Source organism: Parambassis ranga, chromosome 5 (assembly GCF_900634625.1).
Source record: "Parambassis ranga chromosome 5, fParRan2.1, whole genome shotgun sequence".
Taxonomy (NCBI): Eukaryota; Metazoa; Chordata; class Actinopteri; family Ambassidae; genus Parambassis; species Parambassis ranga.
Genome location: NC_041026.1, coordinates 17677148 through 17691159, shown reverse-complemented (window position 1 = coordinate 17691159; position 14012 = coordinate 17677148). Strand labels below are relative to the sequence as shown.

Genomic DNA, 14012 nt, shown 5'->3' with positions numbered 1-14012 from the left:
TGATAGCCAGAAGTTGTAAAGACAATCTTTTTTGTATATTTAGATTAATTTAATTTATGTATTGTTTCTTCTGGTTGCACCTCTAGGGGGGGTTTGGCCATTTGAACCACATAAAACACACAGTGTGTAGTTTCTTTTATAAATGAAGCTCACATTAGGGTCTTTCTTGTGTGCCTGTGTGCAGCTTTGATGTTCTGTCCACTACGTGGGGTTTAATTAAAGATGGCCCACAGCGTGGATGTAAACAACTGTTTCTAGTCAGCGGGCTGTTTTATCTGTGCTGGAATTTTAAGCTGTGGTTGTCAACATTTCAAATGCTAAGTGTCAATAAATACAGTATAGTTCTAATATTTGGACACTAGTGACAGTTTAAAAGTGTGTTTAAGTCAGACAATCGTTTGACCGTCTTCCAAGTATTGCCCGAATCCTCCACATCTCGTCCAGGGCTTGTCTTTCCCACGGCTGGTAAAGGAGGGGTCAAGTGGGGGGGTGGTCTGAGTATGAATATATGACTACTAATGAGACAGTCTTCATAAAGAACCTTGCAATTTGGGTATGAATATGTGACCACAAAGAAGATCTGACAATAGCAGCACCTAGCAACTCTTATCTGGAGGAATTTCAGAGTCAAGTCTTCTCTGTAGAGCGGCGTTGTACTTGGAAAGAAGAGCCCCTCAGGCTGAGAGCCAAACACAACGACCTCCCTGACAAAGAACCCCCAAAAAATCAACTGAAGAGTCAGACATTGTGTTACCCAACGTTACCATACACGGACATTAATCATACAACAGACGGCATGAAGGATGTCGGTGAAAAAAATAGATTAACAAGTTAAGTGTGGGTTGAATTATGGCTTTCTGACCTTCAAACAACAAATGCCTCAACACTTTACACAATCTTATTGTAGTTTAACCTGATGAGTATCTATTGAGGCAAAACTGAGCTAGTCTTTATTCAATTAGAACTGCAAACCTTTTGAAAATTCATTTCTGTTTGTGTACCGGTCAGCTTAAGTTTCCACAAAACTGTGTTTTGTCCACATCTGTAATCAAGTTTGAGTTTTATTTCTCGCCTGAGGAAAAAAGGCCTTTTTTTTGTATTCCCACAAGGACCCGACATTATGCACCTTAAGATCTACACATCACTCACTTTCCCATTATGCGCCCCACTTTGTTTTGAGTGTGAAATGCCCCTTGAAGGAAACTTCAATCTTAAGCACCCAAGCAGCCCTTTCTCTCCACTTGTTATTGGTTTTGATACACACTGAGGTACGCTTAGGTGTTATTTTCGAGTGTGTAAATGCTTAGACTCTGGGAAGTGGTTTCTGTTGTCATCCAGTTCTCAAAGGTGTCAAAGGTTAACACCCTCTCTAACACACAAGTATGCAAATGCCTTCATTACAATACAGACTTCTTTTCATTCACCTAACAGAGCATGTGTCCTGCTGGAGAGTGGACTGCCGCCTCAGATCGCTCAAACAACCGCCACCCCTCCCCATCAGGACCTGGGGTTTCTGAGGGCGATGACAACACAAAAGTGCTTCACACTGGGGGCTGGGCCTGCATTTTGTGGGTCAGTGAACAACGGCCGAAGCAGCAACACCATGTCATTCAGACCGGGCTCCCCTCACACCTCCCTCCAGTTTTCCCTACACTTCTTGTGGTATCAGCAAACAGAGAGGTGGAACACTGCTGAAAGCACCGGGGAGTTTTTGTGTACTGCCAACGTAAAAATGTGCCTACTGTTTTCCACCACACTCACAGTGAGGGCCCACAGAGCCCTTGTTAAGGAATGATGGATTCACACGGTTGTATGTACATTTTGATGACTATCAGATAACCATCAGGGATGGGAGAGGTACTTAGCTTATTTGCTTATGTAAAGTACCCAGAAATACTCCCCTACAAGTGAAATATTAGCTCCTAAATATACTTAAAAATAAAAAATAAAGCAGTTGCAGAGTCACATACTCAATCTTACTTAAAGTAACGGGGTGAAAGTATCGAGGGTCTCAGAGTGGAATAATTAGCGTTTGTTCCGATGTTAATTTGTCCCTCATTTGATCCATTTCTCACCTGATTTCATTTCATTTCATTCTTGTGTGGGTGAGGTTTGTTATCACAGATGCAAAAATGAATTTCACTGAAGAAGCATGTGCTCATGTACAGTTCAGGCTGTATATATCGTTTTTGTTCTGAAAATAATTCCTGTTTCTGCTAAAGTTTTTTTTTAAATACTCCAACAGGATGTGAATCATCAGATCTGATCTTTTCAAATGATGTTTTTGAGATAATCCTGTTGGTTGTAAGGGTTTTCATGACTTTACATCTCACTGTCTTTATATCTCACTGTTGAAGTGTATAATCCTTTCTGATAACAGAACCATCACACAAAGCCTGACTTGAGAGTTAAAGCATGGAAAGAAACCAAAACCAAATCATGTGCCGACACACACAGGAGATATCTCAGATCATCAACTGCTGTAAGTGTGCTATAGACACAACTGAGCACTACACAAGCAAGAAGCAGGTTTTAAACCACCAAGAGCTCATATTGTAAAGTTTCCACAAAAACAAAAGTCTTCTTATAATTACACCGTAAAACCAGTCACAAACCAACATCCTTTTATCTGCCTTAACAAACAGTGAATGGGTGCTGCGGAGGGTTCTTTATTCTGGTGTGTCTGTTGTCTGCTCACTGCTGAAAGGCCTGTGCATTCTTTTTCTTCCATGTCTTCAGACATTTCCTTTTAAAAGCTCCACATGCCACCTCTGGAAACACTACCTCTCGCAACTGGAATTCAGGGCGGGTGTCTGATGTCTATGTGGGCTCTGTTATGTGCAGTGTAGCGCTCAGAAACAAAAGAGGGAACATGCTCTGACAGGTTCTATGTTATAAAGAGAAGAAATGTGAGAATGTGGTTAAGAACACAGGGCATTACTCATACATCCATGGGTTCAGTCTTTGAGGTGGCCCGGATCACTCATCACCGCCTTTATTGGTACTGACCACATTCATCAAAGAAAATTAACATGGAAGGTAGACTCCAAACAAAAACTTAGGACCACCACTAACCACTGTTGCCTTTAAAGTTATATATCCCACCCTAACATTACATGTAGGAACAACAAGGAGGCATTCAGAAAAGATCCTTTGTTCATGTTCTCTTATCAGTATGTAGCTGGTTGTGTATTCAAATTTATCCCACACTGAGGTCACTATAATCTCCCTCGTCTGGCAAGTGGGGGGACGAGAGTGTGACTGAAAGTGAAATCTCCTTCAGTAAAGACCTGTGTTAAATGTAATGGGTGTTAGCAAAGGAGCCTAATAAAGATGACAGCACACATTCATATGCATTCGTTTGTGTGCTCAGCTTGACGAAGTCTGCCCCGCAGGCTTAACAAAGGGGAGGAAGGAAGCCAGGGGCTGTGGGGAATGCCTGGGGGTGTAGGGTGACAACACACACACAGAGGCAGTGGCCCTCCAGCTTGCATCCTGTGGTCTCTCAAGTCTGAAGTTATAGCAGTGACAGCTGGGCTAGCACACTCGGCATGGGCTCATTCTCTCTTTAGCAGCTCACCCCTCCCTGTCCCTCCACACACACTCAGCCTGTGTGACAACACACAAACACAGGATGCTCCATCCTGTTTACTGTTTACATTTCACAGTGGCCGGCCAACTTGGGAGGGCCCTATACAGTGATCACAGGCATTACAGCTGTTTCTAAGGTAGCAGTGTGTGTGTGTGTGTGTGTGTGTTGTCATGATTTTGGTTTGTTCCAGTTTTTGTTTGTTTTCTCCACTTTCAGCTTAAAAGGAATCAAAAACCCAAAAATCAAACTTTCATATTTTCCCTGCAGCCAAATTATTCCACAGTTTATTCATATTGTTTAACTACAGAGAATCTACAGAGTGTTGGAAAAATTGAAAAAAACATCGATGTTGCCATAAAAGTTGAAACTAGAAGTGACAGATACTTAAAAGGTTTATTAAAATAAATATTTATACTTAAAATCCAGAAAAAAAAGAGATTTTAGGTCCAGTTCTAAAAAGCCATGTTATTTTATTTACTGCTGAGTCAAGGGCACAAACAGCAACGTCTGTTCAGAGGAATAAAAGAAGGACCAGAAAGGATGGCTGACAGTGTGGTCCACAACAATCACATCATTATTTAGCCAAAAAGACACCTGCTTTGTTTGAGGTAGGCCTGGATTCAGAGGGTGATGACACAAGACAGCTGAACAATGCAGAGCAAACAGGGGCTAATCTTTGTCAACTTCAAGTCAAGCGTTTATGTTTTTTTGGGTTTTTTTTTTATAATTGTAATGCTGTTATTTTTTTCATTCTTAGGTGATTGATAGTGTTTATTAATCATGGCAGGAGGAGGGTTCATAGTGTCAAATGTATATAATTCAAGTAAAAAGCAGCAATACCACACAGTCACCAACAGGGGTCCCTGTTGTTAATGTGATACACTGCAGAGTAAAGCTGCCCCCAAGTGTCAACAAGCAGGGACTCAAAATGCAAAAATAAGGTGATTTACTCATCATTGTTTCAATTTCTTTGTGTCAAAAATGTCCAAATTCATGAAGGGTTTAAATGTTTGTTTACAATTACATGAATCCTGATCTTAAATCAGTATTGGTTTTGCCGTTTGTTGCATTTTTTTTTACCACAGAATAACAGACTTCTGATGGTCTTGTCCCACTTTACAGGTGAACCACTATATTCATACAAGCCTTATATTCACGTGTAGGAGACTTTTGTTAAAACTTTGAAAATTGTACTTAACAGCACAACAAAGCAAACTTGCCACTAAAAATCGAACTTATTTTCATTTAAATAAATGTTCAATGTTCATATAGAGAAAAGGTCAAAATAACTGATTGGCTATAATCTGCCCTGTAGGATCAATCCATTTATGCATTACATAATGGATTGGCTCATTATCTGGACATTCACTGTTTTGTTCCCACACGGCACACTTATAATTTATTGACGGATATCCTGCACAAACTCTGGTGTTTCTACTATTAATGCTCTCACATCTCCTGAAAGATGTGAATTGTTCCGCAGGTGGAAACCATGCAGCAGCACATACACACACCATCCAGCGCGTGGATTGAGCAGGACCGCATCACGTGACTGGTACAGGAAGCGTCCTTTGATTCAGAGCAGCACGGGGCAGGTTCGTGTCGCGTTAACTTTTTGTTTTGTTTTTTTTTTTACTTTGTCTTTACACGTGTGTCTTTCTACATAACAATTGCACAGTTACGGCGAGCTGCGGACCTTTGTGTGTGTGTGTGTGTGTGTGTTTGTAGCGGAAGTGAAGTTTGACAGCTAGCAGGTGGAACCGTGGGATGAACGTTGACATCAGTCACCGTGCGAGTTTTGATGTGATTTTTATATCACAGAAGTTTACAGCTGAGTGAAAGGTAGGTGGCTTTTCTACAGTGTGTTAAATAATCATTTGAAGCATTAGTTGTGGATCAAATCCTCCATTACCTTCGCTAATGTTATTGCTGTGTTCTCGGTTAAACTGCTAGTTTGATGTTAGCTAACGCTTTGTCTGCTTCATTTATTCCTTTAACGTTAACGATCACGTTTTTAACTGTGAAGCTATCGACGTTTCTAGACACATTTCCGACCCTGTGTGTATGTGTTGTGTTTGCTGCACGTTGAGAATCGAGCTGACTCCAGCAGCAGTAACACACACACAGCTACACGTGTTCTGACAGATGTACACCGCTCCAGTTTATTGCATTATTACAGAGTTTTCATTAAGGACCGATTTTATTGATATCAGGACTGATTGAGCACTTCATCGGGAACACTGTAAAACTAGATAATGGCTTATAACAGGCTCAGTTCTTGGTCATGTTTAGTCCTCTTAGATAGTCCCCTGTGTTGACATGAGCCCCATATACAGCTTGCACCCATCATTTTGGTTTTCAGGCTCTGATCCTGTGACTCCTAGGAGAGAATGCTGACCTACATGAAACTCACTGTTGTCCTCATGAAACCAGTTTCACATTAGTTTTAAGATGTTGCATTGTGACATGGTGCACGGTCAGCAACACTACAATGCAGACTGTGACATATAGATAATGAAGAGCTCAAAGCGTGCCAAGAAAATATTTGGGTTCATGTGTTCAATCTGTTATCTGTAGCCATAGCTCAAAGTGACATTTATCAGCTCAGCATTCAGGTGTGTAGTTGTCCTTTGGTTAAATGGTCAAATTAATTGAGTTTGAAAAGCACATAGGTTGGACGGACTCCCATGCACCTGGTTTGGAAGGGCCCCCCAGGCACCTCCCCCCTGATGTGTTCCGGGTATGTGTATTTGGGATGAGGCCCCAGGGCAGACCCAGGATGCACTGGAGGGATTATATCTCTTATTTTGCCTGGGGACACCTCAGTATCCTCCCAGATGAGCTAGTGGCTGAGGAGAGGGAGGTCTGGGTTTCCCTGTTAAGGTTGGATAAGTGGAAGAAAATGGATGAATAATCAAGTTTAAAGTAGATTTCTATTTTATCAACAGCATAAAGCAGCAATGTGCATCAGAATTGTTGTATGTTTGTTCATCTGGATTGACCTGTAGTAAACCAGATATCTAGATTGGAGCACCTGCAAAAGCATTACAAGTGAGACAAGTCGGCATGCCACACAGGGACAGGGTTCACTCACAACACTAGTGTTATCAGTTGAGTTTGAACGTTGCCTACATTTGCATGTCTTCTCCTTCTTATCCAGTTCTTTTACTGGTCGTTGATACCTGAGCTGAGAGGTTGAACTTTATCTCAGTTTTTTTGCAAAACAAAGGACTGGTGTCAGTTTTAGTTGTCGGTGAATACTTTAATAATAAATTTTGCTTTTTAAATAAGTCTTCCTGCAAGGGTCTGATGAAGGTGCTGAATAGATGATTGTGATTTAATCAAACTTTGAAGTTGTTAAAACAAAAGTTCAACAGAATGTCCTTATGAATGGCAGAATTAACAGATTATAACATGGTGGGCATAAATTATATCCAGTAATCAGTTTAATAAGGTTTTAGTTGAAGTGATATAAGATCTATCCCAGTCAAATGGAAAGAGGCACTGAAAAACCTGTTCTTTCAACTGATGACTTGCTCATTAGTCACAATGCAGAGTCAATGAATGGGTTCATTAGTTTTATACAGTCATGAGTAAATATTTTTAACTTTTCCTGAAGGCAAGTCAGCACTATCTGATGATTTAAAAAAAGATTTCCTCATTACAACCCCAAAATAAATGTCCGGACTTGGAAGTCATTGGGTGCAAGAGTGTGTGAGGGTTACTTGTAGACTGATGTGTGTTGACTGTACAGTGTGTGCACTGAAGATCAGAAGTGGCCTAATTGTTTTTTCCTTCCACCAGTCATGGTAAATTTAACGCCCAGATGAGTTGATTTAGAGTCTAAATGTGGAGTGAAGGAGGATTTATTGTGGTGAAAATGAAAGCAGCTTGTAACTGAGGAGGACTGAAAAGTGTACTGTTGGTCAGAGCTTCAAAGGAACATAATGGAAAACCTAAATAAATACGGTGTCTTTATAATGGCTTCATTGTGCATATGTTTTGAAAGGTGCACACAGGTGATGTTAGGAAAAAAAAGCTGCTTTAAAGTAGTTGCCATCATGTTTGTGTTACTGACTGCAGCAGGAACACAACTAAATCAGTACTAAAAGTTAGCTGTTGAAGCCGTGAGCATTCACGAGGTGGCCTTTGCTGTTTGCATTGCCACTGAATAAACATGATTGTGAGCTGCAGGGATTCCAGATGTAGCACTGTGTCATAAAATCATTCTGCGGGTGTTCTGTTCACCATGTAAAAATTCCCAGTCTCTTTAAAAAGGAGTACCTGTCTCTCATTTGCATCATGAAAAGACAAATAGAAATGAACATGTGACAGAAGAAAATATGACCTAATGGCAGGATTTAAAAAAGATATTTTTTTTTCTGTTCCTCAAGAATGTTTCATCTTTAAAAGACTAATTATTCTCTGTATGGTTTTGTCTTTGCTGCAAAGTGTTTGACAAATGGGTTCCTGATGAAATTAACAATCATTTTATCAACCATCTGAAACATATAAGTTTAGGATAGCTTAATGTTATGATATTTACTCACATTCACTTGACTAAGATTAAAAACATGTCCTGTAACTGTAGTTGCACAGTTGAGTATGAAAAGTAAAACTTTCTGCATTTTTTTCAGCCCGACTAGAGCCATGATCAGCTCAGTTGTGTCACATGACATAAATTCAGCAAGTTTATAAGAAAATCCACTAAATTGTGTCTCTTACAACATGAAACATGCTTAGGCAATAAAATAAATGAATTTTTTCCTCTTTTTTTCCATTTCACATAAAATCTAATGCTATATTGGGCAAATACAGATCTATATCAAAAAGAATGCATTGATTGTTTACTTCATCCTTGCATTGCTTATAAACTGATTTTAGGTCATTGCAAAATCAAGAGTAAATTGGTGGGATTTTCCCAGAAAACCATCTGTAGCAGTCTCATTACTGGAAGCTCAACGCCCCTGAGCAAAGTGCAAAGTCTACCCTCCCCTGATCCATTAATGTGCCTTCATCTCTACTCATGACTCTCATTGGCTTCTAAGTGACTTACAGTGGGGGACAGAGACTGCGTTAAGTAATTCATTATTCTTATTTCATTTATACAGGGTTCATTTAACATTTACATACATTTTTAATAACATTGGTTGTGTATCTTTTTTGGTATTGTCAGGGTTAAATTGCAGAAAGTTTGTCTCCCGTGTCTATGCAGGGTTTGGACGGTTTGGGCCAGAACATGTCTGTCACTGTGTTCCTCCTCCTGGTTGCCCTGTGTGCCCAGGGAGGAAATGGTCAAGAAGGAGCAGAGACTCAGAGACGCGGCCATGTTTCGGTGATCATAGTAGGCGGAACGGGGGACCTGGCAAAGAAGTACCTGTGGCAGGGCTTCTTCCAGCTGTATGTTAACCAGGCTGGTAGTGGAAACACCTTTTCCTTCTATGGGGGAGGACTGTCACCGGCTGACAAGGCCACACCGGTCCTCTTTGACAACTTGAAGGCAGTAAACTGCTCGAAGGATGTATCCAAGGAACGCTGTGCTCTGCTAAAAGAGCAGTTCCTGCGCCTTGCTAAGTATCGGCAGCTGAAGACACTGGAGGACTACCAGGGCCTGGGCAAACACATTGAGCAACAGCTGCAGGAGGAGGGAATGACAGAGGCAGGGAGGCTTTTCTACCTCTCAGTGCCAGCTTTTTCTTATGCTGATATCGCTGAAAAGATTAATAGCAGTTGCAGGCCACCTAGTGGTGCTTGGCTGAGAGTGGTGCTAGAGAAACCATTTGGACATGACTTCAGGAGTGCTCAGGTCCTCGCATCTCAACTTGGGAACTCGCTGAAAGATAAGGAAATGTACAGAATTGACCACTACTTAGGAAAGCAGGTAACAACATCCTCTTCAGCATGTGTTTTTCATATGTGACTGCAGAGTTTTTTGATTTCATGGCATATTTTTCTTCTCTTTTGAAAAAGGTGGTTTCAAAGATTCTTCCATTCAGAATAGAAAACAAAAAATTCCTGGAACCCATCTGGAACAGGCACCACATCGAGAGAGTTGAGATTGTGTTGAAAGAGACGCTGGATTGTAAAGGTGAACAAAGGTGTAATAAATTATTATTTATAGAAATTCTTATGTAACTCTTATCTTATGCACTAACTGTTGTTTGGACTCCGAGCTTGTTACATACTCAAAGAGAACTGGTAAATTTGTTTGTCTTCCCATGGTGGCAAGAACAAAAACAAAGTTCATTTCAGCCAGGACTTTTCATACTTTACTAGAAACATGTGCAGAACTCTTTATACAGCCATCCCACTGCATGTGCGCATGCACACACACAGGTTTTGAAGACGTAGGCGAGCATGTTTGAAGTGGAGGAGGAAGATTTGTTGCTACTATTTGCAAATTCTCAGTGTTTGTCCAAATATCTGTTTACCTGAATGAGGGATGATGATGAGGCAATAATGTTCAGAGAGGTGGGCATGGTCATAGCACGATAGATGCTAGGATTCTGTGCTAGTTGGGAAGCTTGTCCACTTTTCTGCATTCACTATGCCCACTCCAAAATTCTGACCAATCACACAATAGTTTTCGGACAAGAAAAAAAGTTCTGCTCAGATGATGTGTCCACAATGGGGCTGCGAGACCTTCCAAACAGGAGCTCTGAGAAGAAAGTGGCATCATTTTCTTGTTGGAGCACTGGGAGGAAGAACAAATTTCTCTGTTCTTGTGGCGTATGTAACAAGATTTAAATTTTTTCTCAGAATTCTCAAACTATCTCTAATCTGAGAGTTTGGTTTAAACATAGATTTATGAATTCAAAATCAAAAGTAATTTAGACACTGTCTAAATTCAATTATTTTTCACACTGGCCTTTTCTGCACTTACAGGAAATAAAATGCTAGCAATAATTTCAAACTGAATGGTTTTCATGCCCTCATCTCATCCTCAAAGGTCGTATTTCGTTCTATGACCAGTATGGCGTGATCAGAGATGTGCTGCAGAACCACCTGACTGAGGTCATGACACTGCTGACCATGAAGCTTCCTGTGAATATAAGCAACAGTGAGGAGGTCCTTCAGAACAAGCTGCAGGTCTTCAGGTTTCTGCTGCCTTTAGGAAAGGATCAAGCTGTGATTGGTCAGTACCAAGCTTACAAATCAGAAGTCCAGCAGGAGCTGAATAAGACTAAAGATCACGTCAGCCTCACACCAACATTTGCAGGTGAATATTCTTCTCATTCCTTATTGTTCAGCTGTAGAAAATAAGACATAATTGTGACACTTATATTCATCCAAGAATTGAAAATCAAGGCAACTGCACTCTAAACTCTTGGATATAACATGAGCTGGATAAATGAGTCTTCACAGACATGATGCCTGTGTGTGTGTGTGTTTCAGCTGTGCTGGCCCACATTGACGACCCCCAGTATGAAGGTGTGCCAGTTCTTTTGATGTCAGGGAAGATGTTAGATGAACGGGTGGGTTACGCACGCATACTTTTTAAGAATGACGTCTTCTGTCTGCAAAATCATAACAGTGTTCACTGCAAGCCCAAACAGATTGTTTTCTACTTTGGCCATGGCAACCTTCAATATCCAGCAATTCTTGTAAGTAAGAACTTATTCAAGCCAGCTCTGACGGACAATGAGTGGAAGGAAGTGACTGAGCACAAAGATGTCACTGTTTTAGGTTTGCCTATTTCAGACTACTATGTTCAAACTCCAATACAGCAGAGAGAAGCTTACGCAGAGCTGATCTCTCACATCTTTGCTGGAGACAAGAATAGCTTTATTAGCACTGAGAACCTGCTAGCATCCTGGGGTTTATGGACACCGCTGCTCAGTGGCCTTGGTAGCTCTTTTCCACGCATCTACCCAGGTGGTGCTGACAATGGAGACTTGCTGAACGTCCAAGTAAAAGGGAAAGACATTAGCTACATCAGTAAGGAAGTGATAATCGGCCTCGATCAGATGGGTGACACGTCAGCACGTGGTTTCCAGGTGATGCAGGGCAAGTTTCGCAGTGCTGACATGGTGTCTGCCTGGACCGAGGAGCTAGTGGAGCGGCTAGCTGCAGATATGCAGGAAGCTGCAGAGACAGCTGTGCGTGACGGGGGTGTCTTCCATCTCGCCCTCTCTGGTGGGTCTTCTCCTCTGGCTCTGTTCCACAGGCTGGCCTTGCATCACTTCACCTTCCCCTGGAGCAACACACATGTGTGGATGGTGGACGAGCGCTGCGTGCCACTGACTGAGCCAGAGTCTAATTTTCGCAACTTGCACGACCATCTCCTGCAGCACGTCAGGATACCCTACTACAACATCCACCCCATGCCAGTACAGCTCAACCAGCGCCTGTGTGTGGAGGAGGACGGAGGAGCACAGCTGTATGAGAAAGAGCTTAGCAAACTTGTGAACGACTCCCGCTTCCACTTTGTTCTGCTGGGCGTTGGCTACGATGGCCACACAGCCTCTTTGTTCCCTGGCGGTAAAGTGAATGAACATGGGAAAACTCTGGTGGCCCTCACCGAGAGTCCTGCTAAGCCTCACCAGCGTATGAGCCTCACTTTCAACGCTATAAACCGAGCCCACAGGGTTGCTGTCTTGGTGATGGGTAAAAGCAAGCATGAGATGGTCACCCAGCTGAGCCGAATCAAGGACAACACAACAAAATGGCCTGTCACTGGAGTGAAGCCAGCTAATGGTAGACTTGTTTGGTACATAGACTATGATGCACTTTTAGGATAACTTTCTATCAGACACATGTCTTTGGAGTGGAATGTATGAACCGACATTTAAAGGACCAGAGGATTTACATGTTTTAGCTTATTAACTACAAATCAGAGGCTACTTACTATATGACTATAATATTATTACTATATATTACTGAAAGCTTCAGAATAATCAAAAAGGAGTACAATCGATGTGTAGTGAAACAGTGTGAACAGAAAGGACATTGAGAGGTTTGTGGTTTCTTACATTAAGATGAATGATGTTCAGCCAACTGGTAAAAATGACTAATGCAGAGTTTTCTAGCACATAAATTCACCAGTAAGACTTGTCACATGATAAAAACTTTAAAGATTTGTTAGCAAGAATGTTCAAGATTTGTAGTTAATTTGTTAAAAAATTGTGTTTATGGTCCTTTTTCTTTGAAAATGTGTGTGCGAGAGTGTGTTACTATTATACTTTACAATTGAATTTGAGTGGAAATTTGGACATAAATATGAAGGACATGTGGTATGTCTGCAGTTTATAGAGCACAGCAGCAGGGCAGAGATGTCATGTTGTGAACTCCAGTGTGTGTTTGAATTATATAAGGTCTCAGGTTAATTTGCAGATGTGCAATCTACTGTTTAATTTCTTGGTTGTGTATTTTCTGGTTTGGTGGCAATGACTCCCTTAATCAATTAGCTTAGTTATTGATTAAAATTGATACATATCCTTCAGGTAATGTGAAGCACACAGTGCTTCACTAATTACAAAAAGACATTCCTGCCTTGCAGTGGCATTCCTCATTAAGAATATTTTATATATATGATCTGAAGGTGCTTTTTATAAATCAAATGAGCAAGATTTAGACGTTTTAGCTAAAGCTATAGCCCATTACAATGTCAGGTTCATACTGATTATTCAGCACCAGGTATGTGTATATCACAGGTTTTCAGTCTGGGGTCTGTGGTGACTTTCTCCCACACTGATAGTGATTTCTTTTTTTAACATGCAAGAAACCGGACCAACAATACACTACTCCAGCTGAAATTCATAAATAGATAAATTGCTATTTATCATTTAGCATCCCTGTTTGCCCTCAGTCACATATTTTATTTTATTCTGGCTGTTTTAAATGAAGAAAAGTCTGAGAAGTGGTTCAGTGATCTGTGTTAGTGAGCCAGCAAATGATTTGAGAAAAAAGTTGTTCCTCAGATTATCCACTGCTGGGATGTGTATTTCCCTCGAGGTCTAGACCTGGTGGTGGTGGAGAGGAGCTTGATGAGCAAGGACATGGTCACTGATAGGAGGAGGAGGTGCTTCTATTAATCTGACTAGAACGATGTAAAGGGGAAAGAGAGTAAAAGAAGGTATGAAAAGGAAGGGAGGAGAGAGAGGTGAAGTGAGAAATACAGGTCTTCCTGATTGAACCTAAGCTCCATTTCAGTGTTTAACCTGCATGTACAACAACAGCAGTGTGTAGTTCTTCCCACTGCCACAGCAGTTCTGTACTGTACATCTAAGCTGGATGTTTCTGAGTTTCAGCTGCAGTGTTATTGTGCCTGTTTTGACTTATTAACCGATCAGTTAAAGTGACTGAAGTGACTGAAATGCCTGTGACTTATTAAAATGGTGCAACTCGGTTTTCACAGACAATGTATTTGTTTTCATTTGGAAGGTTTTTGATTTTCTATTTAAAAATATGAAATGTTAGT

At 41.0% G+C, this 14012-nt stretch overlaps 1 protein-coding gene across 3 annotated transcripts; it reads left to right on the top strand.

The window, feature by feature from the left end:
• The first annotated feature begins 5269 nt into the window (after positions 1 to 5269).
• Positions 5270 to 13953, top strand: h6pd (hexose-6-phosphate dehydrogenase (glucose 1-dehydrogenase)). Of its 3 annotated transcripts, none has more exons than XM_028406025.1 (5): positions 5270 to 5434; positions 8808 to 9473; positions 9563 to 9680; positions 10542 to 10811; positions 10988 to 13953. In XM_028406025.1, the coding sequence occupies exons 2-5, from the start codon at positions 8832 to 8834 to the stop codon at positions 12331 to 12333; spliced, it is 2376 nt and encodes a 791-aa protein (XP_028261826.1). In that variant the 5' UTR covers positions 5270 to 5434; positions 8808 to 8831; the 3' UTR covers positions 12334 to 13953. The 3 variants fall into 3 exon arrangements, with proteins under 3 accessions (XP_028261826.1, XP_028261824.1, XP_028261825.1); XM_028406023.1 differs by lacking the exon at positions 5270 to 5434 and adding an exon at positions 8608 to 8672; XM_028406024.1 differs by lacking the exon at positions 5270 to 5434 and adding an exon at positions 8626 to 8667.
• The last annotated feature ends 59 nt before the right edge of the window (positions 13954 to 14012 follow it).

What these genes read in the sequence shown, in the direction of transcription:
- h6pd (XM_028406025.1), top strand. Translation starts at nt 8,832, where the DNA reads ATGTCTGTCACTGTGTTCCTCCTCCTGGTTGCCCTGTGTGCCCAGGGA. An exon ending in ACCACTACTTAGGAAAGCAG is followed by an intron (nt 9,474 to 9,562) that starts GTAACAACATCC and finishes CTTTTGAAAAAG; the next exon opens with GTGGTTTCAAAGATTCTTCC. An exon ending in CCTCACACCAACATTTGCAG is followed by an intron (nt 10,812 to 10,987) that starts GTGAATATTCTT and finishes TGTGTGTTTCAG; the next exon opens with CTGTGCTGGCCCACATTGAC.